Source organism: Emydura macquarii, unplaced genomic scaffold, assembly GCF_026122565.2.
Source record: "Emydura macquarii macquarii isolate MOO-44397 ecotype Brisbane River unplaced genomic scaffold, CSIRO-AGI_Emac_v2 contig_587, whole genome shotgun sequence".
Classification (NCBI taxonomy): Eukaryota; Metazoa; Chordata; order Testudines; family Chelidae; genus Emydura; species Emydura macquarii.
This window is the reverse complement of record NW_027130724.1, coordinates 3,390,792-3,417,805: the sequence shown is the minus strand read 5'-3', so window position 1 is coordinate 3,417,805 and position 27,014 is coordinate 3,390,792. Positions and strand designations below refer to the sequence as shown.

The 27,014-nt window shown below is 47.4% G+C and overlaps 1 protein-coding gene across 4 annotated transcripts in view; it reads left to right on the top strand.

Annotated features, from left to right (window-relative positions):
* The window catches only part of SLC25A22 (solute carrier family 25 member 22), an 87,477-nt gene that overhangs the window by 38,938 nt on the left and 21,525 nt on the right, over positions 1–27,014 (top strand). For all 4 annotated transcript variants that reach the window (XM_067540538.1, XM_067540537.1, XM_067540535.1 and 1 more), the window contains exons 2-5: positions 4,619–4,744; positions 11,752–11,877; positions 16,033–16,088; positions 24,637–24,727. In XM_067540538.1, coding sequence (XP_067396639.1) covers positions 4,725–4,744; positions 11,752–11,877; positions 16,033–16,088; positions 24,637–24,727 — 293 coding nt within the window. In that variant the 5' untranslated portion in view covers positions 4,619–4,724. The remainder of the gene's footprint in view (positions 1–4,618; positions 4,745–11,751; positions 11,878–16,032; positions 16,089–24,636; positions 24,728–27,014) is intronic.

The window sequence follows — 27,014 nt, the reverse complement described above, 5'->3', positions numbered from 1 at the left end:
AATTAATACCCCATAATTCATCCCCTGTGCAGTTTTTCCTACTTAATAAGGCATGGCGTACAAGATCCAGGAATTGCCACTATTTAGGGCTCATTGGCTAGCCCCGCTTAAAAGAAGGACGCATAGAAAACATCTCTGTTTGCTGAATGAATGAAACACTCAGGGACAAGAGAGACGGTCTTTCTCTGGTGTTATAGGTTAGGGAGATATTGGATTTTCCTTTTTTCCTATCCCTTTTTGCAACCAGTCATTCGCGGAATCCCTTTGTTACCTGGGCTGCAGAAAAGTGGGGCTGAAGCCCTGGTCTCACAGTGGTGCCAGCCTATAGCATTTTGGAGTGGCCATGTGATGGTTTTCAGGGAGACATTCGCACCTTCCTTGGCACCATCAGTCTTGCTGCAGACACAGTCCAGCTGCAGGGTGGGGATTTAGGGCTGGTCTGAACTAGAAAATTAGATTGACCCCGTTACGGCGCTCAGGGGTGTGAAAAATCCATACTCCTGAACGACATGGTTAAGACGACCTAAATCCTGTGTAGACAGCGCTAGGTTGAAGAATTCGTCCATCGACCTAGCAACTCACAGAGTTGGATAACCTTTGCTGATGAGAGAAGCCCTCCCGTCAGCATCCGTGTCTACACTGAAGCCCTACAGTGGCACTGTAGTGTTTCAAGTGTAGACGAGTCCTGACTGTGAGGATGAGAATCCCTGAAACATGCCCAAAGAGTCTGGGCACTTGCTCTGCTTCAGAAGCTTCACTTGATTGTTTTGTTTTTGCATTGTTGGTTATGAAGAGTCCTGCGCCTATATATAGATTTTTCTTTTCCTTCCCTGTTTAATTTCTCTATTTTCTTGTTGAGTGTGTTAACTTTCTGGGAATTTCCCAGGGATGGTATCCTCTCACTGTGGCTCCTCTTCCTAGCCTGAATTTCCCCTTGCTGGATGCAGGATGGAGCTAGTTAGTATCATGCTGTTAGAGGAACTGGAGTCTGGCACAGTGCTGAGATCTTCCCAGCCAGGGAGCATGGAACTTCATTTCATACCTTAAAATGAATTATAGGATTCTGGAGAATACAGCAAGTGCCCTGGTGGGATTTAAATTGGCAATTGGGCCTGCTTTGCAAATTGGCATCATAGAATCATAGAGTTGGAAGGGACCTCAGGAGGTCATCTAGTCCAACCCCCTGCTCAAAGCAAGACTAACCTCAGCTATATCATCCCAGCCAGGGTTTTGTCAAGCCGCAGCTTAAAAACCTCTAAAGATGGAGATTCCACCACCTCTCTAGGTAACCCATTCCAGTGCTTCACCACCCTCCTAGTGAAAAACTTTTTCCTAATGTCCAACCTAGACCTCCCCCACTGCAACTTGAGACCATTGCTCCTTGTTCTGTCATCTGCTACCACCGAGAACAGCCTAGCCCCATCCTCCCTGGAACCCCCTTTCAGGTAGTTAAAGGCTGCTATCAAATCCCCCCTCATTCTTCTCTTTTGCAGAGTAAACAAGCCCAGTTCCCTCAGCCTCTCCTCATAAGTCCTGTGCTCCAGCCCCCTAATCATTTTGGTTGCCCTCCGCTGTACTCTCTCCAACTTCTCCACATCCTTTTTGTAGTGGGGGGCCCAAAACAGGACACAATATTCTAAATGCGGCCTCACCAATGCCGAATAGAGGGGAATAATCACTTCCCGTGACCTGCTGGCAATGCCCCTCCTGATGCAGCCCAATATGCTATTAGCCTTCTTGACAACCAGGGCACACTGCTGACTCATATTCAGCTTCTTATCCACTATTACCCCCAGGTCCTTTTCTGCAGAGCTTCTGCCTTGCTCGTCAGTCCCCAGTCCATAGCTGTGCATGGGATTCTTCCTTCCTAAGTGGAGGACTCTGCACTTTTCTTTGTTGAACCTCATTAGATTACTTTTGGCCCAATCCTCCAGTTTGTTTAGGTCCTTCTGTATCCTATCCCTACCTTCCAGGGTATCTACCACTCCCCCCAGCTTAGTGTCATTCACAAACTTGCTGAGGGTGCAATCTACCCCATCCTCCAGATCATTAATGAAGATGTAGAACAAAACCAGCCCCAGGACCGACCCCTGGGGCACTCCGCTTGTGACCAGCTGCCAGCTAGACATGGAGCCATTGATCACTACTCGTTGAGCCCTATGCTCTAGCCAGTTCTCTATCCATTTTATAGTCCATTCATCCAACCCATACTTCTTTAACTTGCTGATAAGAATACTGTGAGAGACAGTATCAAAAGCTGAAGCCCTTTCCAAACAAAGCTGGGATAGGCTCGCCTTCTGTCATAGTTTAATGCTCAAAATCTCCAGGTGTGATTGGTCTTCCCGAACTCTCCCTTTGAGTCTGGTAGTTCTGGGGGTACAGGGCTCTGCAGTGCTAGGTGCTGTACACACACAAATCTACCTGCCCTGAAGACTCCTTTCTCATTTCCCAGATGGGGAATGGAGATTGTGACTTGCTCTAAATCAGTCTGACACTCACTCACACACACACTCAGACCCCCTGTAGCAGAGCTGGGAGCTGAATCCAGGTTTTCTGATTCCTAATCCAGTGTCTTAGCTACAAGACCAAACTACAGGATCTTTACTCTGTACCATCCCCAGTGTCCTGGGAAATTAAGAAGTTACGTGGTGACCTGTCTCCTGAGCATCCATTTTTCCTCTCGACCAGTCAAAATGTAAATATTTAACATTACAGTGTTTTGTATGTTGAACTATTATACATATTATGCTGTATCTCTGAAATGCTGCTGTCTCTGGGGTGGAGGGCAGCAGCTGACTAGTACACAGAAGTGATGGGACCACATATTTTGGCAAAAGTCCTATTGTAAAAAGCATCTTGGGAACCTTATGGCTCTATAATGGCAGTAGAGCTGTATGAGGAGTGTGTGTGGAATTGGCCAGACCTCTTTTATCCATAAAAGGGAACATCCTATTTATTGCAGTTGTTACCGGTGAGTTTTCGTGGTGTAGGGTTTGCTTCCATGGAGTTGCACCAGTTTAACAAAAGGTGTGAAGTTAAGCCAGTGCAAACCCCTTTGTGTGTGTGCATTCTTAAGAATGACTTGTGTCTGTTAAACTGATTCTCAGTCACTTTAAGTTAAAGCTAAATGAAATTATGCTCTCAAACTGTAATAAGTGTGTCTGCATAGGAGTTTGCAACTGTTTAATGCTACACGTTTTGTGTGTAGTCAAGACCTTGGTTTATAGGGATTTTAGTAATGTTATTCTCACCTGTCCTTCACTAATTTTGAAGGAGACTGATTGGTTGAAAAGGAACCCTGGAAGAGATGCAGGTGAATGAGGTCAGAGCTGAGTATATTAGAAAGAGCTCCATTCCCCAGCGGGTTAGTGCATTGGCCTCTCGTGGCTTCAAATGAGTCCTGGATCTCAAGTGCAAATGGATTTGAAGGCTCAGCCTAATCAAGGTGGATGGCTGTGCAGATAATACCACCAAACCTCTCCTTGAAACCAGAAGTGTCTGCCTGAGACACACACACACACACACACACACACACCCCCCCCAAGTTGGAATATCAGGAGGGAGGTGGAGGTTGCAGCTCAAGACTGAGGTGCGTGCAGTGCTGTGTCTGTGTGTGGAATCTTATGCAGTGCCTGGTGCACTGTAGCTGGCTCCATGCAGCTCTGTGCATGCCTCCGTGTCGCAAACGCTAAGAGCCATCAAATTGTGTGTGTGTTTTGAAAGGACTCTGATGGGTGGCCTAGTGGTACGCTTCATTGCTGAGCCAGTGAGCAAAGAGTTTGTCTGCAGCTACTTACCAGTGAGCAGATGAGAAGCCCAGCATTACCACATGGCAGCTGGGTACCAGCTGCTTTCAGAGAGGAGGAGTAGGTGGCAAGAAATGAAAAGATAATAAAGGAATCTAAATGTTGGATATTAAAAATTTTCCCCCTTTTGAGGGTTATGTTCCTTCATGGGCTGGGTTGCAGCAGCTCCCTGGTAATTCTGGGCAGCATAATACAGAGCGCAGGCTCCTCCCTATAAGACACATGGTGTGGCAGTCTGAACCCCTGCTCCCAAGAGCAGACAGCTGCAAAACATGCGGCTGTCCCTTTAAACCTTGCAGGGTGCTCACAGCATCTGCCGTCTTTCCTCATGCGCTGGAGCACGGTGCTTTTGGCAGCCAGCTAGAGGCAATGTGGTAGGTGGGTGGGTGTGATGATTTCGCAGCCTGGCAGCTTCTTGACTGTTCCTCCTATGCATGGCAGAGGGAAAGTCACTGAGAAACTTGTTTCTTTTAAAAATAGGAGTGAGAGAAGATAAAACTAACCCTCCTTCCTCTCCTGTTGTGTGTCCAGGAACTGCCCGCAGGAGTGTCTGTGACCAGGGTCAGTGGCTTCCATAGGTGCAGTGTTACAGGCATAAATGCAGGCACACCTGTCTGAGGACGCAGCCTGTGGGATGCACTGTGTGTGTGTGAGGCTATGGCCATGGCCCAACACACCAGGCTGTCCCGAGCATGGTGGAGGAGGGAGCCTGCCTACAGTGTACTCTGCCTCCTGAGGTTTGGATTTTGTGGAAATGTGAAGTTTCTTGTTCTCAATCTTGTTTCCTTGTGTTTATCTCTCTCCCTTCTCAGGAGAACCACTCGCCAGGATTTAGAGGCAGTGACTGCGGGGAAAAAAGAAGTTAAGGGAGATTCAGGAGGAAGAAATCGATTTTCAACAGGATCAAGTCTGAATTAAATGGCTGATAAACAGATCAGGTAAAAAGTTTTGCTTTTCCTTTTGTCAGGAGTAACTGGGTGAGATTCTCTGTACCAGGTTAGACGAGATGATCTGATGATCCCTTCTGGCCTTAGAGTTTGTGAATCTTTCCCCACTCTTGTGACTGGGTTTGGGGTGCAATCCAGACCGGTGAGGGGCTGTGTCACCACTTGCCCTGCAACCCTGGGTGCCTCGCAATGCTTTGCTGTAGTAGCTTCCAATCTGGGATTCTCACAACCAGCCTACAAGCATGCGGGCCACACCTGGAGTGTGTGTGTGCTAGATACCCCTGGTTTGGCAGTTCAGTCTACAGCCCCATGGTCCCACTCTGGCTTCCACCAACCTTGGTTACTGCTTGCAGGGTGACCCCAACTCACTCCGTCCCAAAACCATGGGTTCTGTAATGTCCCACCTCCTCCTGGACAGTTCAGAAAGATGTTCATTTGGTCTTCTGAAGACACACAAGCACATCCCAGCTTATTAACTTAACTGGGTAGATACACCCTTCCATTTAAACACTGCATTGAGTTGGTTTATAGTAAAAAATAAACATAAAAAAAACAACAAAACATAAGTTAAGTGATGCCAAGTAAAAGGAATAAAGTTACAAATGGTTACAAGCAAATAAAATGTGAAAATAAAACATCTAAAACTTAATCTAGCAAGATTCAGACTTTGTTCAAGATGATTTCTACCTATATTCAGTTTCCAGAGACTTGGACCCCCTTGGCTGAAGGACCCATCTTTCATGGCATGCCAGAGCTCTGTTTCCTTGTGTCTGTCTAGTGATGGATGCCAAAGATGGCTTCTGTCTCTGCTTATATCTTCCATAGTTCAGTGACTTTGTTTCAAGAGGTAGGATGACCTGGTGCTGTTCTTTCCTTCCTGTGGCCTTCCCATCCCCCTGCATGTAAATGGAGCTTCCATTGTTCTGATTCCACCATGCTTAATTTACATATCTGCCTGCTTCTTCCTTTGTTTGGACACGCTCTCTAAAACATAATATCATTTTGTTATCATGATCATATTTTCTCATATAGTGTTAATATGTACTTTTCACCACGGTATATTGATCACCAGTGTGTCTATCATTAGCTATTAGAAAAGACCTCACTCTATGCATACAATATTACTGTACTATAAAAGTGCAATCAGTTGATTCAATTGCTTCTCACTTGAGGCTCAGCCCCTCTGGTCTTTATAGACCAGTCAACCTTTGCAATGGATTATTCTGAAAGTTAGCCCTCAAAGTAAAGTTTATTCAAGCTGTGAGGGAGGTGACACGGAGTCTGATGCTGAAAGAAATTCCATGCTCTTTCTTCCTGCCCCCTTGTTAGCTCAAATGCAGATTATTCTGTTTCCCAGCCATCTCCTCCCTGTGCTGTCTTGATGGTCCTCTACTCTGGTGCTTCTGTGTAAATTGAGGTGAACACACATTCCGTTGATTTAGGATACGCCTCTTTAACAACTCTCCCTGATGTTCCTGGTGTGTACACAGCAATTATAATTCCAGCATATATTCATAGCTCTGAATACACATCTTGTACATACATCACTCAAGAATATTATACCATCAGCAAGTTTAGTTTTCAAATGATACCTCACAAGACATACTTTGTATGAAGATTATAATAATAGTTTGTAGTGTGTGAATACAGGAGTGATTAGTGTCACAACTCCCCTATCTTCTTCTTTTCTCCTTTCTTGGGTCCTCCTTCTCTTGTAATGTCTTTTTGTCTTTTCCTTTCTTCATGCCCTACTCGCCCCGTTTTCTGTTTCATCCCCCTCATGCATTCTTTCTCCTTTCCTCACCTCTCCTTTTTGAAGATCAGTCCCTCAGCTGCTTTAAATCGGGGTCATGCCGTTGACTTCAATACACTGACATCATCAAAAGAGCTATGCTGATGGACACCAGCAGAGGATCTGGAGCTTTCTATTCTGGAACAATACGCAGCAGCGACCTATTATCCTTTTCCTAACACCTAGTCTGTCTGTCTGAATCATAGGCACTTGAGTATCAAAGCACTGATGCCACCAGGTTTAAAACAACTAGTGTGATTTGAGGACACAGCAGGTAGCTTGCCAGTTGTGCTCCTGGATTGTCCTGGAATATGCTTCTGTGTATTGTGGATCATGCTTTTGGCCTTCCAGGAACCATGTTCCAAGCATGGTTCCAAGCATGGGTTTATCTTTGTTAGCATGGGCAGGGTTTATACTTGCTGTTCACAAAGTATTTCCTGTTAAAAGGGACTGCTGTCTGACTCCCAGACTCCACTATCAGTCAGTGCCTCCCCAATTCATTGTCTCCTGTGGCAGCTTTGTACAGAGGGGGAGGGATAGCCCGGGTCGGATAACAGATGCTATCTTGTGGCAAAGGGCTCTGGATCGGTTGTGCTGAGCGTGGTGAGAAAAGTGCTACCCTTATTGGGACTTGTCACGATTGGGCTATTTTTCTGCAAGGCAGAGACAGCTGATGGAAAAGGGCCCCCCGCTGAGCAAACAGCAGCAAGGAAACAACATTGTGGGCATCTCTCATCCATTAACTGACTTCAGGAGGTGTGTGTGCGTGCGTGCGCTTTCCTTAGACTGAATTGCAAGCACAGATTCGTCTCTGCTAGGCCCAGTGGTTGTCCACGCCTGATAACCCTAACAGAGTGCAACACGTGTGTCATAGCTGCGGACTTGGCTCTAGCTGAATGGGCGCTGGTGGTTGTGCGGGACACGGGAATTCTAGGCAGAGGGGAATACTCCTCTGCGTGCCGCCACCCGCATGCCTTCTCAGCCCACTGCTCTATCCATACCCCTGCTGGCACTAGCACATGGAGCACAGAGCGATGAGGAACTTCTTCCCATTCTCCCATAACCCAATCTTTTGTGTTTTAATCAGTAGGGGTAATGGGTCTGTTCCCACCTGTATCCACTTACTGTATAAATTTGTGCAATCATGTAATCTCTGTTTATATTACAGTAGCACTTAGAGATCCCAAATGCAGTAGGGGCTGTGTATACACACCGTCAGAGACGGTACCTGCCTAGAAGAGTTTACAATCTAAATAGACAAGACAGACAGTAAGTAGGTAGTATTATCTCTATTTTACAGATGGGGAGCTAATCCAAAGAGATTTGAGTGACTTGCCCAAGATCACGCAGGAAAATCTGTGGCAGAGCTGGCAATTGAACCTAGATCATCTTAGTTCCAGTCCACTGCCTTAACCACAAGTCATCTTTCCACTTGTTCTGTTTCTCGGTTTCCCCATCTGTAAACTGGGGGATAATACCCACCTAACATGGGTGCTGTGAAGTTAGATCTATTTATGCATGCAAAGTGCTTTGAAAAACTCATCTGGGTGATGCTAGAGAATTATTATTTGGCCAGACTAGTCTGTATGCATGTTTTCTTCTAGCTGGTTCCCCGGAGGAATCAGAATAGTTGAATCCACAGGCAATAGGTGTATTGAGCAATGCTTTCCCACCCTCAAATAACAGAGGTTGGGAAAAGCTTTGAACAGCCCTCACTTGCAAATTGCACATGGCCTTGCGTTCTCTGCATGTGTCAGCATGCCCAGGCCTTCTCGTTTGTCCCCTTTTACTTTTGTACAGCAGCGCTGGGCTCTGCACTGAAATGTGTGAACTTGTCGTGCTCTATGCCACGTCTGTCGTGTCCTGTGCTAGCAAGGTGGCTGTGCTCCTCACTCCCACTCAATTCCTTCGTAGCGATTATTGCTTCTTATTGCAGCAGATTGCCTGAGTTACTCCAGAGATAATCTGGGGGCTGAGGCAGCCCCAGTCTTGACTCTCCTCTTGGTGAGACTGGGATTTACCAGCAGGTGCTTTGAAATCGCATTTAGATGTCAGGATCCTGTTCTGCATTAGCTGCACGAACAGATCCAGGTAATAAAGTCCCATTGCATCAGCTGTGCTCCGTTCAATTGGCTATAAATGTCCCTCTTTTTCCTTTCGTTGGCATGTTGGTCTTGCTTCACTAGTGCTATGCCCTGTAATGGTGGCCTGTCTGCCTAGGGTACTTACCTTGTCTCTAGCCTCATCTGTCAGGGTGGGTCCTACTGGAAGATTCATGTGCGACACCCTGAGAACTAGCGTCTAGAAGATGCCAGTATAGCTATTGGAAACAGGGTCTCTCGATCAGGAAGCTAGAGTTTTTAAAGGGGCCTCTGCTGTTGTGGATGTATTTTTTTGCACCTGTAGAAATTTGTAGATGCAAGATGTTCAGCGTCCTGTATGAGTCTGCAAATGGGAGAGTTAAAATGCCTAACTATTGATTGGCTGTTTGCACCCCTGATTTACTGTAGAGCCAATAAGAGTGTACATGTAAACACAGAATGGCAGTGTTTTGCCACATACAGAGGTGCCACTACTTGTCCCTCTGATCTGTGGGGTGAAAGATAAGAGAGGCAGGGCCTAGATGGCATCTAACTCTTATTCCCCCTCACCTCAGCCCTGGGGTTTTCTACAGGAGTCCGACTCTTCCTATTGGGACTCCTCTCCTGTGGTGTGCACCTCTCCAGCCCTAGAATCGCTCCTTGGGATTTTAGTGTTGCCAAAGCTACCTGCATGTTGCCGTGTGTGCATGGAAAGCAGAAGTTACTTCCTTCGAAACACTGCTCTGAGACCTCTTCCATGAGGCCCCCCCAGCACACACACACACACACTCTCTCTCTCATGCCCTGGCCCTGAGCCACCTCAACCTGAGAGGGTTTCCGTCAGGCCTGTCATAGAGAAGTAGTCCTTCCAGGATGCCTGTAGCTGGACGGCTTCTGCAGCCTGGTCTCTGCTGTCGGGCAGCTGTCATCCGTTATTGAGCCCTTTGCAATGCCTCTGAATGGCAGAGGAGTTAACAGGCCACCTCTTCTGCCTCAGCTAACAGCTTTTCCGCTCATCTGGCTTTGCTCCAGCAACTTATCCCTGCCTCTTCCGCAGTTCAGAGCAGCACGCCGCTGATGGTCCTGTCTGCTGGCATCCTGTGAGCAGTGTCCATTTAAGCTTCAGAAGGGAGAGGCCTCTGAGGCAGCCCTGTGGGGTCAGTAGCTCTCGGTCTGTTGAGCTGTGATCAGGGGAGCTTATCCGTCATCAGTTTTATATCTGATCTCCATTCAAGGGTCTGTGTCTTGCACTTTGCTGGACAGGGGGCACTTGAAGGGTCTAAGCGGCTTCCTCGGTCTCCGACATCGGTCATTCATTGGGTATTTAAATGTCGGGCATTCCGAGTGATGGAAAGGGTGCTGGACCCTCGCTAGCAGCCTGGTGGGTCAGCTTTAAAACGGTGGTGCATATAGATGCCAGTGAGAGCTGCTTAGAAGTAAAAGAGGCAGATGAAAAAGCTCACCTGTCATACCCCCTGAACCCGAGACAGCCTGCTTTTGTCTGGGATTTCCTTGCTATGTGTAACCTCACTCCTCCGTATCCACACGCACTCAGCTTAACCTCTGTCTGTAGGGCCCCGCTGTCTGTCGTCACACCGATACCAGGGATCTAATTCCTCACACGCACATAGTCTTCTCTGATCACAGGTCCAGGAGTGGAGTTTGAAAGCATAGAGGGCTATCCTGCCAACGAAACACCTTTGTACTGGTCTTTCCCACGTGATGTTAGCAGTTGACGTGTCAGGAACCACTAGTTAAGTGCCTGTCTGATGCCATCTTTCCTTTGCTGTTGTAAAGCATTCATTTCTACTGCTGGTGGTTAGTGAGACATCAGACCCTTTATAGCAGGTCACGCTACTGTCCCCATTGGTCTGATGACATTGGCTCTTGAGTGACTGTAGAAAGCGTTTGGCCCTGGACGGGTGTAACTTTCACTCCCAGTGTCTTTATTATTGGGCCAGGGCAAACGTTTCACTGATCCTGGGCCAAAGTGGGTGGATTTTCTCAAATCTAGGCCTATGCTTTTATTTAGTGGCATCTGTCTGGAAAAGTGGGGCCTGTTACTCGTTATCCGGTAAAGACTTTACCTCACCCGACCTCCTCCTGGTTTTTGAATGAATCCCAAACCACCTGAAGTCACAGCTCAGTGGGGCATTTTGTATCACTCAGCAGTGCCACCTGCTGGCTGGTCAGGAGCAACAAGAACCAAACCTGGATAAGCTCTGCTCAGCCCTCCCAGCTGTAGGACAGAAGTGGCCAGCGCTCTGTGCCTGAAAAAGGCAGAGAGGAAAAGGTGGGGGGTAAGGGGAACTGATTTTTGAAGATACAGATTCTATTCCTACTTCCTCCCATCTGCAGGTGGGTACTAGATTTCCCGGTATGACTTGGTTTCCCCAAGTCTATGACAAGAGGTCACACAAGGGAGGCAGAATTGGACAGCAGCTGTGTATAATGTTGTTTGTTTATTTGTATTAAAGTAGCATGTAAAGGCCTTAAGAGATCAGGGCCCCATTGTTCCTGCTGTTGCACATACACATATGGGGTGAGACAGTCTAAATAGACAAGATGGACAAAGAGTAGGAAATGGGGATGATAATCCTTCCTATTTTACAGATGGGGAACTGAAGCACAGAGAGATTAAATGACATGCCCAGGGTCATATAGGGAGTCTGTGGCAGAGCAAGGGTATTGAATCCAGATCTGTGAAATCACACTCTGGGCCTCAACCACAAGGCCAGCCCTCCTCTGTGGAGTTGGAAGGATCCCAATACTGCAGGAAGTGGTCACAATAAGACTGCTGAAAATGCCTTACAATTAGGGGGGATAGTTTTTTGTTTTGTTTTGTTTTTTGTTAGTGGCTAGAGTATGGCAGTGTGTCTTGTGTGGGGGATCCAGACACTCTTGATTCACTATATGATCTTGAAATGGGACAAACGATACCCCTGGCAGAGAACTTTGAGTGTGTTTAGGTGAAAAGTGCCAAGTGCAATGTATTATGATTTTTTGCTCATGGGGTCTTGATTTATTTCAGTTCATGGCACTCCTGTTGGAGGTCAGGGTTCTTTTATTTCTCTTTCCCTTTGATACCCTGTTGCCGATGCATCTATTTGTTTCTCTCCTCGCAGTTTACCTGCCAAGCTGATCAATGGAGGGATAGCTGGGTTGATTGGAGTCACCTGTGTGTTTCCCATTGACTTGGCGAAAACTCGCCTGCAGAACCAACAAAATGGCCAGCGGATGTACACCAGCATGTAAGTACTGCCTAGCCCAGGCCAGCTCTGACTGGCTCAACTGGATCCTTCTGATCTGGCTGGGTAAGATTCTCAACCTTCCCCCTCATGCCTCTGCCCCTCTCCCCCCCCATGGTGACATCAACGTTTCAGTGTCCTAAAATCAGCCATCAAAAGGAGCTGTATTTTAATTTTATTATTATTTATTTATTAACTAGCCCAGGCAGAAGCCTCACAGGTAAGGTCCCTGCTGGGAGTATTTTTATTTGTGCGTCTCGCATTATATTAATTTTTGCAAACTTAGCAGCAGTGCATTCTGTTGCACTAGTGATATGAGGAAGGATGGGGTTATGGTCAAGACATTAGCCTGTGACTCAACAGTTCAGTTCAGTTCTTGGCTCTGCCACAGACTTTCCTTGTGATATTGCCATTTAATCACCCCCTGCCTCCATTTCACACCTGTAAAATAGGGATAACAACATCTCCTATGCCTTGTCTAGTCACATTTTAAGCTGTTTGTGACAGAGACTGTCTATTATCGTCTGTATATACAGTGCCTAGCACAGCGCGGCTCTGAGCATACATGTCTTATTTATTCAGGCATGAAATAAACATAGACATTTAAATTCGCCCATTACCACATCTCCACCTCCCACTATCTAATGCTTTGGGTATCCTTATTAGTCTCGCTTACTGGGAAGGAGTCATGAAGTCGTGGATGGGATAGTATTGTCTCATGTTAATATTGGCTCCCCTCTCAGAGGGGAAGTGAGTGTTAATCAGGGTTCATGGTTTTCCAAGGCGTGCACATATGCAAGCTTGCAGGTCTTGTGTATGGGGAAAGAACTGTACCCTAATGGAAACACAGGTTAGGATCCAAAACCAATGGAAGTCTTTCCATCGTCTTCAGTGGATTTCAGATCAGGCCCCGAGTTAACAAAATATAAAAAGAGATGTCACCATCTTTTATAGAAATGCAAAAACATTGCCATGCTTTTGTGTCTGCCTTTCTGCACTCATCCGCATCAGAGGAAGGAGGGCTCCTTGAGAGAAGGATGTGGCTAGCAGGCTGTGAGCTGGGGAAAGATAGGGAGTATAGCAGATCTTCCCATGGGTACCATCTCTTCTGACTGATGTGCCCCAGCATGTTGAAGATGGGTGCTGTGTGGCAGACTCCATCGGATTTGTCTGCCGACTGGAATAAATTGTGGCTGGCTGCTGCAGATGCGGATGTTCCTGTTCACAGCTGCAGTTGAAACAGACATTGCATCAAGCTGTCCAGGAGCAGTGGACAGGAGAGGCATGAGTCTGGGAAATAAACAGAGAAGATGACGTTTCTTCAGCCTTCGGATTTCCCATGTGCGCTTTCTAATCACGTTGCTTCCTATCATCGCTGCCGTCCATAGAGAGACGGGTCAGAGCTCTGAACGTTGCCGGCAGCACCAGCTCTGATTGAATATAGAGCTTCTGGGCAGCCTTCCCTCTCGAGTATGGCATGAGTGCTGCTGGCTCCACCCAAGGAACCGGAAATCAGCTGTCGTGTTCAGATGGTTATGATGGGGTTGTGTCAGAGACTCAGAACCAAAGACCAGATCTGGACAACGCTTTGTGTCGCTGCGGTGGCTTATGCACTCGCTTGTTTGTTGAGGGGCAGTGCTGCCTGGCTCCAGTTATCCTCCGGGAGAATTGGGAGTGAAGTAGGAAGAAAGAGGAAATGCTATGTGAATTCCCACATACCCAGCTCACCCACCCCTTTGATCTATAGGCGGTGGGACTATATGAAGGTTTCCAGGACCTGGCCTGACGCATTGGAGTGCTGCTTTTCTAGACAATTGCAGAGCTCTCTGCCCGCCTCGTGGTGGTTGCCTGTCTGGACATGTTGGCAGGCTGTGACCTAATGTCTCACCTTGCCTCTTGTGTTGTTTCCTGTTAACGGAGTCTCGTCCAACGTACAAACGCAGAGGCTCTATGCCTCCTGAGGTTCATTCCTCTCTGCCCTGCTGGTTTATACCTGTAACTGCACGCGGCACCACCCACGCTCCTCCCGCATCTGAGTGAGACGGTGGGAGGGGGAAGGGTACGCATCATGACCTTTGCAGTACAGAACAGGCTGGCTCAGAGAGGAGATGGACTCTGTGGGAGAAAGGCTCTTTGCTGGAAAGCTAATCTATTACAAATCTGCACCAGTGCTATCGAACTGTGGTTGGTTATGTGACTCAGGCACCAGCACTTGAAGAACAATAATAGGTGGCCAGTTTATTCCTGCTTTTCTCTTTGCAAGAGCCAGGGCGATGGTGTCTGAAAACAAACGAGTAGCGTGTAAAATGAGGATCCTTGGATGCTGTCGACAGGTGGATGGGGAGTGAGTTGTTAATCGGCATGTGCGGTGAACAGCAAGGGGTCCAGCAGAGAAGAGGAGGATTTATCCAAGTTAGAACCAAGAAGTCCCTGGAACACGAGGCCTCGGAAAAGGATCCTCTTATCTTTACTGAAGAAGTCCATGTCAGGCCAGGCTTACACCAACCCCCGAACAACCCAGGCCAGCCCTGTGCAAGCTCCTGTCTAGCCCAAACAAGCAAGGACAAGAAACCTTTCAAAATGTTAACAGGCTGCTACCGCTTTAGCAAGGTATCATGTAGATCTGAGAACAAAGGCCTATGGTTTTGAAAGTGGCTAGTGAGGTTGGTACTTAACTTGAGATTGTTCAGAAATAGCTAAGCGCCCAGCTTCTGAGAATCAGGCCTTGAAGGTGTCGGCTTGGGCAGCCAATTGGTGAACTGCCCAAATTTAAAGGAGCAATCTTGCTGCCTATTGGTCTGTTAAACCTGATGTGTGTGGGCACTACTCAGCTTGACCGCTCTCAACATCAGGAGAGCAAGGAGTTTGAAGCAGACAGACTGGTGGTTGATTTTCAGTAGGATTTTCTCTTTAGAGGGCCCAGGATGCCTTTGAGAGGCATCTGGTGTGTCTGAGAGGCACTGACTGCTGGAGAGATCTGGGTTATTATGCAATGCGGCAATGCACCTGGGCCTTGTTTTCATTGACTAATGGCTCCTCTGCCCTCTTTCTTAGAGTGAAAGGGGCAGGCGTGGGTGCAGTGTGAAAGCATGCTAGTGTTGGAGACTGCTTTGTTCCTGCTCAGTAAGACGTAAGGGTCTGTCCACAGCCGCACTGCAATGAAAGACTGGCTGGCCGTGCTCATCTGACTCAGGATTGGGCGGCGGAGTTATAATATTGCAGATTAGACGTTCGGGCTCCTGCCCCCTCCCCGGTGTCCATTGAACGGTGAGTGCGAACACCAATCCCTTGCACCAGGCTGAGGAGCAGCCCTGGGCCAATGTACAATCTGGTTAGATAATCCTGGCCAGGCAGTGTGCATTGGCACTCTGATCTCTGGATGACGTCTATGACTCGTGTATAATGGTTTGTACATGCTCCTGACACTCAGTGCATTTTTATTTGTTTTAAAACTGATTTGAAGAGATCAGTAAGATAGCACTAAAGGTGACACGAAGTCTCAGTTCCCAGATATCCCCTCCGTGGGAGTTTGGGGTCTGATTCTGCTCCTGGTAAAGTCAGTGAGCAGATAGCCATTGGTTTCAATGGCAGTAGAAGACGGCGCATTTTTCTTAACTGGGAGCCTGTGAGGCTTTAGTGGGTTCAGACCACGGCGTGTGTGGATCTTGTGTTCTTGGGGAAACATATGACCGAGACATACAGTTTTTGCTTGCGAAGCCTGAGGCTGGTATAAACAAGTGCATATGGGTCTGATCTAAAGTCCATGGTAGACAATGGGGTTCTTTCCATTGACTTCATTAGGCTTTGGATTGGGCCCTGGAAAATAATTTTCCACTCCTTTGAAAACAGCTCCCAACATCCCATGCAAGTTCTTTAAAGTGACAACACAGGTTAGGGTTGCGGTGCAACATTTCTGAGTTTAAAACCCAGCTCTCTATTTTCCTTCCTCCAGCAGAACGGATCATTGAAACATTTTGTGCTATTGTTTTTGGGCTCCCATCTGGTTAACGAAGGGCGCCTCCAATTAACATTTTTCCCTTTTGAATTTTTAGAAAGCAAATGTTGCGGGTGGGAGGAGAGGAGGAGCCAGTGTTTCAAAGCATTCCTCCCCTTCATCCTTCGAACGCCTGGGGTTTTATCTCTGTCTCTTGTTTGCAGGTCTGACTGCCTCATTAAGACAATCCGGTCAGAAGGTTACTTCGGCATGTACAGAGGTAAGGGCTAAAGTGCAGCCTCTGACTCATCCGTCATAGCCTGAAAGTTGTTGGAGAAGGAAGGTGCCTGGGTTGTGACTAGATGTACAATGTGACCGCAAGTGAAATGAAAACAAAGCCATTTTCCTCTCTTTATGGAGTGATGTATTATGGCGCCCTGCACTGCTTTAAACACCTTGAAAAAGCTTCACCTAAAAACGGAGGGTTCAATACACAGAAATTCTGGTATTGCCAGGGTGGATAGACTCTGCCAGGCTGGATAGACCCTGCCAGTCCAGTACCCTGTCTCTGCCAGTGGCCAGTTCCAAATGATTCAGAGGAAGATGCAGGGAGTTACGCGGTAATCTTTCCCCAGGGAAAATTCCTCCTAACACTCAAAAAGTGAGAGGATGGTTCATGCCCAGAAACAGATGAGTTTATATCCTTTCCCATGTCCTTGTTTTGTTGTGATATTTACTATTCTAACTCTGGGTAATCTCATTATCCATACAGATAATACCTAGCTCTCATGTAACGCTTTTCATCAGCAGGTTTCAGAACGTTTTACAAAGACAGTGAGTCTGTCCCAATCTTTTCTTCTTTTCATCCTGCTAAATTTTTGGCCTCAATAATTGGCTATGAGTTCCACAAGCAGATCGTTCCTAGAGAGAACCCCATTGACAACATTTACCCCTTAGTTTGATACGTAAAATTTGGGGATTTTCTGGCAGACTGAGATTTAGACAGGTATGGCAGTTTCCTGAAGTATCCTTGGAAGACCTTTATCATAGTAAAGCTGATGTATGTAACCCCTCTGGGAGGAAGAGATGAGACCTGGGAGTTCAAAAGACCATACTGAAAATGTGCCAGATAAGTATGGACTTTGGGGACAATAAATGTTAAGTGATTTCCTGGAGAACCTCTGGGGAAAAGTCAATGCAAATTCCGCAATTCTGGTTATGCAAAAACCCAGTGCTGAAGAGAGGCTCATTTTCTGTCTGCTGATTACCTATTACAGAAGGCCAAGAACAAAGGCCTGAGCTATATATGACTCATCTGCCCAGCTGTGGTTCTGGATCTAAGATGGATGAACTTGTAACTGCAGGGAAAACCTAGTTAGAGGTTTTGAAGGACTAAAATCTACCAGAGCCCTAGGTTGGGGGTGACCGCTGGTAAGCTTTTTAGCATGTGTGTAGGTTCTTTTATTGCTTTAAAGTGTTGTCTCCGTAGTGCTTTCACCTTATGAATAAAGATGCTTGCTTAGAAGCAGCTGTGTGGTGACTTGTAACTGCTGGCAGTATTACTGTCATAACCCTCAGAGACAGAGCAAAGTGCAGGCGCTGCCTTTTGGGCAGTCTGGCTTGCTGAAATATCACAGTGTGAGGTACAGAGCTGTGCAGCCTTAAAATCTCTAATGAGGAGGGAGTGAGACATGGGTCTCTGCCCAGAACAGGTGATGGCTGGAAGCCTAGAGTCGGTGTCCTTGGTTGGCCATGGAGAGGGAATGCAGGGGCAATGTCCCTCAGGCTGTGACAGTTAGTTCTTTAGTTCTATACAAAAAACACCCTGGGTAGGTGTGTAAGTAAAGTCTATGGTCACTTCATTGTCTTCAGCTGGGACTGATTGGTTTAACTGAGACTGGCAGCTGGTTCATTTATGTAGTGGTACAAAAACAAATGGGTATAAACTGGCTATGAACAAATTCAGGCTGGAAATTAGAAGAAGGTTTCAAACCACCAGAGAGGGGTGAGGTTCTGGAACAGCCTCCCAATAGGAGCTGTGAGGCCAAACAACTTAATTAGTTTTAATGAAGAGCTGGACAAATTTGGGAGTGGGATTGTGTGACGGGGTTGCTTGTGGTGATGGAGGGGCAAGACTCAATGGCCTTCCAGTTTGTCTTATGTTCCTGAAGCTCATGATTCAGGGCTTCAGCCAGTCACGCGTGTGGGGGTGGAGGTGGTCTGCTTCCTCTGAAGCATCAGGAATGGCCATGGCTGGAGGTGGGACACTGGACAGGGTGGGCCAATGCTCTGACGTGTCACCCAGGATTCTCCCTCTCAAGTGCTGGCTGGCTGGTTCTTGCTCACATGCTCGGGGTCAAACTGATTGCCATATGTGAGGTCAGGAAGGAATTTTCCTCCAGGTCAGATTGGCAGTGACCATGGGAGTTTTTCACCTTCCTTTGCAGCATGGCATGCAGGTCACTTACTGGGATTATGTGGGTATATCTCAATCAATTCCCTGCCACGGCACATTGCCTTGGAGATTGGTTCACAGTGTTCCTTCTATTCTGTGCCTGTGGCACAGGATAGCTTAGTCTCCTGTGTGCTGTAAGACTTTGCTCCTATTCTGGTTCTGGGGTTTCATGTGCTGCGGGTGTTGGTGGCCTGTGATGGGCAGGAGTTCAGACTAGATGATCTGTCCGTCCCTTCTGGTCTTAAACTCTATAACTGTGGTATCTAGATGAAAGTATATGCAAATATTTCTGAGGTATTTATATAGCACCAATCATCGTAGTATCTATTCACTGACACAGATAAAGAACGGGCACACGAATTACTTGATTAATTTAATCTTTGCTCCCTTTTTAGTGGGACTCCAGAGATCTTTGAGTTTTGCGGCTTCCAGGCGTGCTAGGTCTTGCCAGTTCTGTGTTAGGTTACCAAGGAAACAGGAATACTGTGGTTTGATATAATGGGAACAGCAGATTGGCTGCTGAAAGCAGCCGTTCTCTCACCCAGGTTGCTGATGGGAGGAGAAGGGGGCGGCGGGGTGGATTCTGGTTATGGATTGGCTGAGTGCGTTGGTGGCTTTGGGAGCTGTGTCTAGACAGTGAAGCTGTTAACCTAACCAAACTGTAGCAAATTTGATCTTAAGGAAATATTCCAAAGTGAATGGCATTCGCATCTCCAAGTGCTGGGTTTTTAGGGGTTTTTTATCCTGGGTGTAAATATTGCAGCAAACGGGTGGTTTCAGAGCTCACTGGATCCAGAGTTGTGTGTTTCTTAAAAACATGCCAAACCATCATAATTCTGCCAAAACCGTGCAGAAACATACCAGCCCAAACTTGCCCCAGGGTCGAGGTTGGATTCGGCCTTTGCTAATATACTCTAGGAGGCCCCAGTGGCAGAAGGTTCACTGGGTGGAAGTGGGGAGATAGCGGTGTTGCAAAGTGGCTGCAACTTCCCCTCGGTTAGGGGCTTGCATAGGGGCAATGTGGCCATGGATGGAGCATGGCCAGCACAGCTGGGGTCTCAGCTAGGGTGTGAATTCACCCTGCGTGAAAACAACCTGAAAGAGGGCAAGGAGTGTCAAATAGCTTTGTGTTCCCCTGCATCATCTTAGAGCAATCTAGCCCATTGTTCCAAAGGCAGCTAACCCCCTCCTGCGTGTGTAGGAGCAGCCAGCATATGGGGTGGACCCTGATCACTACTGATCTGAGTGCTAGCTGAACCAGTGATCTAGGGATGAAAAAGCTCCATATCCTCTCATTACCAATCCCTAAATCATCCAGCCTGCCCCATCTGGCTGTGCTCAGAAAAACAGCATTTACTGCTGGGATTTCTCAGTCCCTGGCTGAGAGACAGGGTTCTGTATAGGAGAAAAACAGGAGCTGCAGGATGACAAGGAGCTCTGACAGGTGGCTTTGCTGACTTAAACAGTGCTTCACTCCAGCTCTGCAAACAGCAGAAACATCATTACGCCAGTGTCTGGCTGCGTTCCTTCTGCAGTTGGTTCCTGTGCGACTTTGGGCAAGTCACTGAAGCCTGGTCTACACTTAAAACTTAGGTCGGCCTAGATACATCGTTCAGGGCTGTGAAAAATGTGCGACATAGGTTGACCTCACCCCCCGTGTAGATGCAACTAGCTTGACGGAAGAATTCTTCTACTAGCTACTGCCTCTCAGATAGGTGGATTAACTACAGTGATGGAAAAGCCCCTTCCACTGATGTAAGAAGCACCTACGCTACAGCAGTGCAGCTGCAGTGCCAGAGCTGTGGTGTAAACAAGCCCTAAGTGTCTCTGTGCTTCAGTTCCTCATCTGTAATAAAGGGATGATGACAACACTGCACTACCACACAGAGGTGTTGTGAGGATAAATGCATTGAAGATAGTGACGTACAGCGGGGGGGGCCCATACAAGTACCGAGAATAGATGGATAGATAGGTAGGAGGAACCTTTATCATCAGAGCAGTTCCCATGTTATCTTGCGATCACAGGATGGGTGTGTGCTCTGCAGTTCTTTGACCCATAAGAGTAACTGTAACATGTTAAAGGACAACCCAACACTTTGTGAAGGGGTCTGAGGACCTGATCTAAGCCTATTGATTTTTGTTTTTTACACATGTTCTTAGCTGTAATAAAAAGGAAGGTAGGATTCCACTTACATGCACTCTAACACATGGCCCTCTCTGAGTCCCGACAGAGTTCCTGGAAACCAGTCAGATTAGCCCTTGGGTGCCAGGGGACTAACCGAGCAAAGCTGCGCCTACTGGCATGCGTTCCTGAGTCACTCTGGATTTTGAGCATGTTGCTGTCACTTTGCCAAGCTGTCTCCAAACTGCAGTATGACAATAGTGCTTCAGCCCCTTGGCACGTGAACTGGACAGCCTTCTGGGTCTTCTGCTAAGAATACCCTCCGTGTCATCCCATGGCTCACACGATACCTGCCAAAACTGTTCCAGGCTGCTGAGTCTTGTCCAAAAATCTTTGCCTTAAAGTATGCTATTTATATTCTTGGTGGCTATTTTTATGTTGCCCTCATTCTGCCCTCTACCTTGCCAGGAAGAATGCAGCAGATATGTGCATGTATGGCAACACCCACTCTCCTCTGACCTCTCTTGCAGCCCAGCTAAGCATCATGTATTGGTTCTGCAGTACCGAGCTGGCTTGAGTTTTATTTTTTACCCTTACTTTTCCTTGCTGGAAGTTCTCCAGATGTCCCTCTTCTTCCAAGACCTCTCATCTTGTTGAATTCACATAGAAGATTAGGGTCGCAAGGGACCTCAGGAGATCATCTAGTCCAACCCCCTGCTCAAGGCAGGATCAACCTCAACTAAAACGTTCACATCCTCATGCAACAGAGAATCTCAGATTTCCCAAAATATGAAATCCTGCAAACTGAATCCAAAGCAAGGGCACTCCAGTTTAACATGCCTGCCCAAATAATACTGCTGGTGTGAAAGCTGAGCTGGATTTACTTAAGTCTTGCTAAGTTCTATTTCTTTTTGGTCATAAAACATCAGGTATGTAAATTGGGTCATAATCATGTGGGCATTAAAAACATTGTGGGAATCTCAGCTGTTTGATGGTTTAGAGCAGGGGTGTCAAACTTGCTGATGGTGACGGGCCAAATTCTCATAAACTTCACTTCAGAGGGGCCATGCAATACCCTCTGCTGTTAGGATACAGGATTTTATCATAAATATGTTTTATAACAATGCCTAGAGGACATTGTAAACAGAAAGCCTGCATAAAAGATTTATTAGGGCTACAAAAGGGTCAGGCAATTACTCTTGATTGCATCTGATTCCTTGACGTTTATGGGATTTCCCACCTCTTTTTTACAATTTTTTTTTATGGTAGCAATTTATCCTACCGCCCAATCCTTTGAAGTAAAATTCTTCCACGATACACCATGAACTAATCCCTAGAGCAGCTTGTCTTTACACTTTTTTCTGTGTACTACAGCGTGGATGCACTGGCATGGGTATGAGTTGTACATAGCAATGCTATGTCGATACTCAAAAGCGAGCTAGAAAATTACAGGTGTGGAAGCACAGGTCATGCAGAGCCAGATTTATTATGCAATTCAGGCATACCCATAAAGCTCATGTGGCTTTATTTATAGTCCATGGAGAGCTCCTACAAGTGAATTTGATTGAGAAAAAAACATGCCCTGAAACATCTGATATCCGGGATGTGCAAAATATTTTCTGGAGGGGAGGGCACATTTGGGTACCATAGCAGTTGCTAAGGTCCTCAATTTCTTCCTCCTTTGGTGATTTGGGAGCTCTTGTGGATTATTGAGGACAAGGATTATGTATGCTCTGTTAAGCAGCTTTGCTGAAAATGTCAAAGATTTAGCAGAAATCCCAGGTCTATTAACTTTTATATGTAGTGGAGTTATTTTTCTTCCAATTTATTTGAGATAGGGAGATAATATTGATCTGAAATCTTCCTCATTAGTTTGAGGGCTTCCATGTTTGTCAATGCTCTCCTGTTTCCCATCCTCTATTGTCATTAGATTTTCCCCCAAAGCATTTGCACAGATATTAAATTGGGAGGTGAATATTTTTTTTCCTAACTTTTACCTAGGTACGGGTGGGGGACAGGAGGTGTATTTTTCAGATGCAAGAATCTCCCCTTGACACTCAGCCTGTGAGCATGGGTGCAGTTTTTTATTTTTTGTTTTTTTTAAACTTGGTTAATTATCCAGATCTTACATTTGGGCACTCGGATAAGAACTTACCTTAAGTGCATACATCTGAGAACTGGGCCTTGTGAGCCTGCTGCCTAATTTCTATGGGGAGTGGCACTGGGGAAATCCAAGAGAAAATATCCATGCACCAGTGATGGGTGTCAGGCGTGTGCTGTTATAGGACTGAGTCTGTGATTATTGATCACACACTCACGTCCCTGGAGGAGGAAATGTTTAGGACTTTTTCTCCCAAACCAATGTCTTGCCTCACTAGAAGGCTGCAAGAGTCTCAGTAAGAGTGTGAAACTCCGCACAAGATCTACTGAACTTAATGCTTGTAGAAATTATTGCCGTCTGACGCTGCTCGCTGATGATATGAAGTGATGAGATTGATCTGTCTGTCTCTTACCAGGAAGGTGTTTAAGATTTTTTGTCAGCGAACATAGATTCATCGTAGCTAGCGAGAGCCTCATAAACCTGTCCTATCTGGCAGCAGCCAGTGAAGGCTCTTTGCTTACAATGATGATTTTCCACAGCATGGAGAGTGTCTGAGAATAGGACATGGACCCGGGGATACCGGAATTCTGGTCCCAACTCTGACGCTGGTTCACTCTGTGGCCTTGTACAAGTCCTTTTAGGGTCTCCATTTTCCAAAAGCACCCACTAATTTGGGGTTCTACAATGTGAGTTTTTGGGTACCTCTCCTGAGAAATGTAAGGCCAGATTTTTAAGAGGTGCTTTTCATTACCTGTGGAAATCAGAAAGTGCGTTAAGTCAGGTACCCAAAATCAGTGGATCCTTTTGAAAATACACGCCTTAACCTTTCTCAGCCTGGGCATCCCCATCCACAAAATGGAGATAATGCTTCCTCACAGGGATGATGTAGGGCTTCATTGCATGAAGTGCTTTGCAGATGAAAGGTGCTAAGTAAAGCCGGGGTTCCTGATAAACGTCACAGAGACCTTTGCCAAGTGCCGTGGGTGCCAGAGGGTACCAAGTTCAGGCCATCAGGCTCTCTTGAGCGTGGCTTAAGGATCGATCCTGCCCCAGTGCAGGATGGGAATGGACAACATGACCTCTTGGAGGTCCCTTCTGACGCCAAGGTCTCTAGGAGGCTCAGTGCTCTGAAGCAACAAACTAAACATTGCAACTTTTTGCTCAGAACAGGGAGCAACAGCTGTTTAATTTTTCCTCTCCGGGTGACTTAACTACTGCTATGGTGCCCCTATGTTTCACTAACCCTGGTCTCCATAGCTGTCAGTCTGCAGACAGAGCAGGGCAGGCCATTCATTGTGGCAGCCACAATGTAGGGATTTGCCACTTGTTGCTCTCAATAACCGAGTACTTGAATGTACGGTGGGGGTGAAACACTGTTTACATGCCAGCGCAGAGGGAAACGGTTCTTGCTCCGGTTGGAATGGGGCCTGGGGCGCCGAGGTGATTTACTACAGGCAAGGAGTGCAGTGCTATTCAAACCGGCCAGCTGGGAGGCTGCTGTAAAGATGACACCCGGCGGTAAAATAGAAGTGCAATTGCCTAGCCAAGGGCCTGATCCAAAGCCACCAAAGTCTGTGAAGAGACTCCTGTTGACTTCGGCGGATCAGGCCCTGAGCCTTTCACAGCCTCTGGCCTTTATATGTTACCTGACTTGTAGGCAAATGAAGTGTGGCAGTTCTGGTTTGGGGGGGCTTGATCCTTCCCAGCTGGGACGAGGCAGCGATAGGCTGCCTGCGGGGCTAATGAGACTTGTGCTTCCTCCTTGGGGGCCTGATGCGAAGCCCGCTGGAATCCGTGGGAGTCTTTCCTCTGGCTTCAGTGGGATTTGAATCAGGCCCACTGTGTGTGTGTGTGAGAGAAGTGGGCTGCACAAATGCCATGGGAATTTATATAAAAAAAGCTTGTTTAAAGTAGAACTGAGACGCTTCAGGGGAAGTTTTCAAAAGAGCCCAATGGGATTTCTAATGTCTATCAGTGGGGTGTTTGTGTCTAAATCCGTTGGGCACTTTTGGAACCTTTCCTCCTTTTGTTCCAAGCCCAGTTTTGACTTTTAAACTCCACTAAAGCTTATCCACTGCACTCCTGAATGTGTCCAGTTAACAAGTCTTTCCTGCTGCTACAATGTTCCCTTCCTCTTGTTTCTTTCACAGGGGCTGCGGTGAACCTGACTCTAGTGACACCAGAAAAGGCCATCAAGCTAGCGGCCAATGACTTCTTCCGGCATCATCTCTCCAAAGATGGGTGAGTGGGTGGCTTGCGCCAGTGGCACAGCTGGAATGGTATTGGGCTCACTGGGAATGGTCCCGCCCTGAATCACCTGGTGAGGTGCAGTTGAATGACCTGCAGTTCTGAATACGATTCATCTTTGAACCAGTCCCGCCAGCGCTAGCATGCAAGCCGAAAACGCTGGGTGTAGAACTGAAAGTGAAAAGCACCTCCCTGGAGGGTTTTATTGAAACTTCCAAAAGTAATCCCAAATCATGTAGCCAGAATTTCCACAGAAAGCATCTGCATAGGAACGCAGCATCGGCTACTGGTCACATGACAGCTGGGATGGTCCTTTGTTCTCAACCCCATATTGGACACTCCTCTGCTCCTCCCACCCTTGCTGTGATGCTCTTTTGAGCAGGTGGTGGGTCGAGTTCTGGATGGTCCCAAACCCCAAGCTTAGCACTAGCTCGCAGATTTGCACTCTCCTGGGATTTGATTTCTCTGGAGGAACTTGGCAGTTGGGGAGGGGGAGTGAATTTTGATTCACTGATAATTGACTTTTGCAACTTCATCTACATGTAAAGGTCCATAAGTCAGTAAAACCGGCATCGTTTAATGTTGGTTTGTGTGAATTCAGTGCCCGTGAAAGGTGCCAAATTGATGGCCGTGAAGTCTGAAGTCCTGTGTCCATTGAATAGCTATGCTTGTTTCACCAAAGTATCTGTGCTCCAGCCCAGGGCACGGCTCAGGGTCCAAGGCCTTTTTAGTCCTTGACGTATGACCCTGCAGACAATGAGCCATCTGTGGTAGGGACTTCTGTGGTGTGGTTGCCTGTCCCCTGAAAATTAGATACCTCTTTCTCATAAGCCAGTAAACAATTGCCATGTACAGGGTCACCGCTTTTGACCACTACGTACTGGAGCCGGATTCACACTAGGGAAGCTACAGCTGAAAAGCTCCATATCCATGTACAACAGTGTGGTAGGTCTTTGCCTGCAGCTTTGGGGAGAGTATTTCTAATTCTGATTTCTCTTGGCCCCTGGTTCCCTTGCATAAAGGAGGGGGTGGGCAGTACTGTGGCTGAATCAGAGGAGGGTGGGGGAGCTTTGTTGTGGTTAGGATTAACAGGCCTCTCTGGGCACTGCCCACTGCTCCTGAATGTATGCTGGGCCGGGGATTGGCGTTGCTTTAACTTGGGAAAGCGCCAATCCTGCAGTTTGCTGGCAGCTTTCATACTCCAACCCAAATGGTCTTGGAGCCTTTCTCGGAGGAAGTGAAATAGCTGGTGCAGTTACTCACCTAGCTCTGGATACCGTGGTTGGAGTCTGGTCTAAGTGACGTGGGAACCCAGTTGCATATGGTCTCAGCTACGAATTGCCTTGCGTTTATGCCCAGCACTAAACCACTAGGTGCTTGGGAGTGTTTTGCCAGGACTAGTATGGCCAGCCAGGATATAACTTAGGACTCTGCTGTGTTACAGAGTAGGATGGGGAGTTGGAAGAGCCCTTACTTCCATTATGCACCTGGCAGTAGCCAGTGTTACCAGTCCCTCTTCGTTGTGAAATATTGCCAGTATAACACTCTCGATGCCTGCCCCTCTCCCCCGACACCCCGTAAAGTGATAAACAGCTACCTTGCCCCAGGCCTTGGCACTGCTGTAACGGCTCGCACCAGGGGATTCCAGGGCCATTGCTGGGATGTGCTCCCAGTTGCTGGGAATGAATAAAGCATGGAAGAAGCCAGTCAGTCCTAATCTGTTGCATTCAAATGAAAGGGACCTAGACCACCGAAGACGGAGGCCGAGCGGTGGTGCTGAGTGGGTGCATGTTGCCCCTGCCTCTTCCTGTTTCCCTTGCAATGCTGGGAGAAGGCGCTCTGTGCGGTCTTTGCCGCTGGCAGAGGCAGCGCCTTCATAACCCATTCTGATCTTCGGCAAAGGTGGCCGCTGAGAGTGCGAATGGGCTCCTGGGAAGCAGAGCAGGTCCTGCCTGCATGAGAAACGTGAATGGCCCCTACTAGATTCTCTCACCGCCTGGCGCTGGAGGAGCTTTGCAGCTCTTTGGGATTAGAACGGTGTTTTTCATTTCCCACTGACCTTGTCGATGCAGGGAGGTGTTTTTCTGCTGCGCTGTCCTTGGATCCCCCTTCAAGAGGGAGGGGGAAAGGTGGATGCTGGCTCAGCCTGCCAGATGCCCTGCCCTGCAGCGTGGTGGATGCCAGCCAGAGTTGGGGAGTGAGGGTCAGGGCCATGGAAGAAAGGCAGCGAGGTGCCTCCCTGGGAGTTGTGTGTTTCTGGTCAGCTGGAGCACTCTGGAGG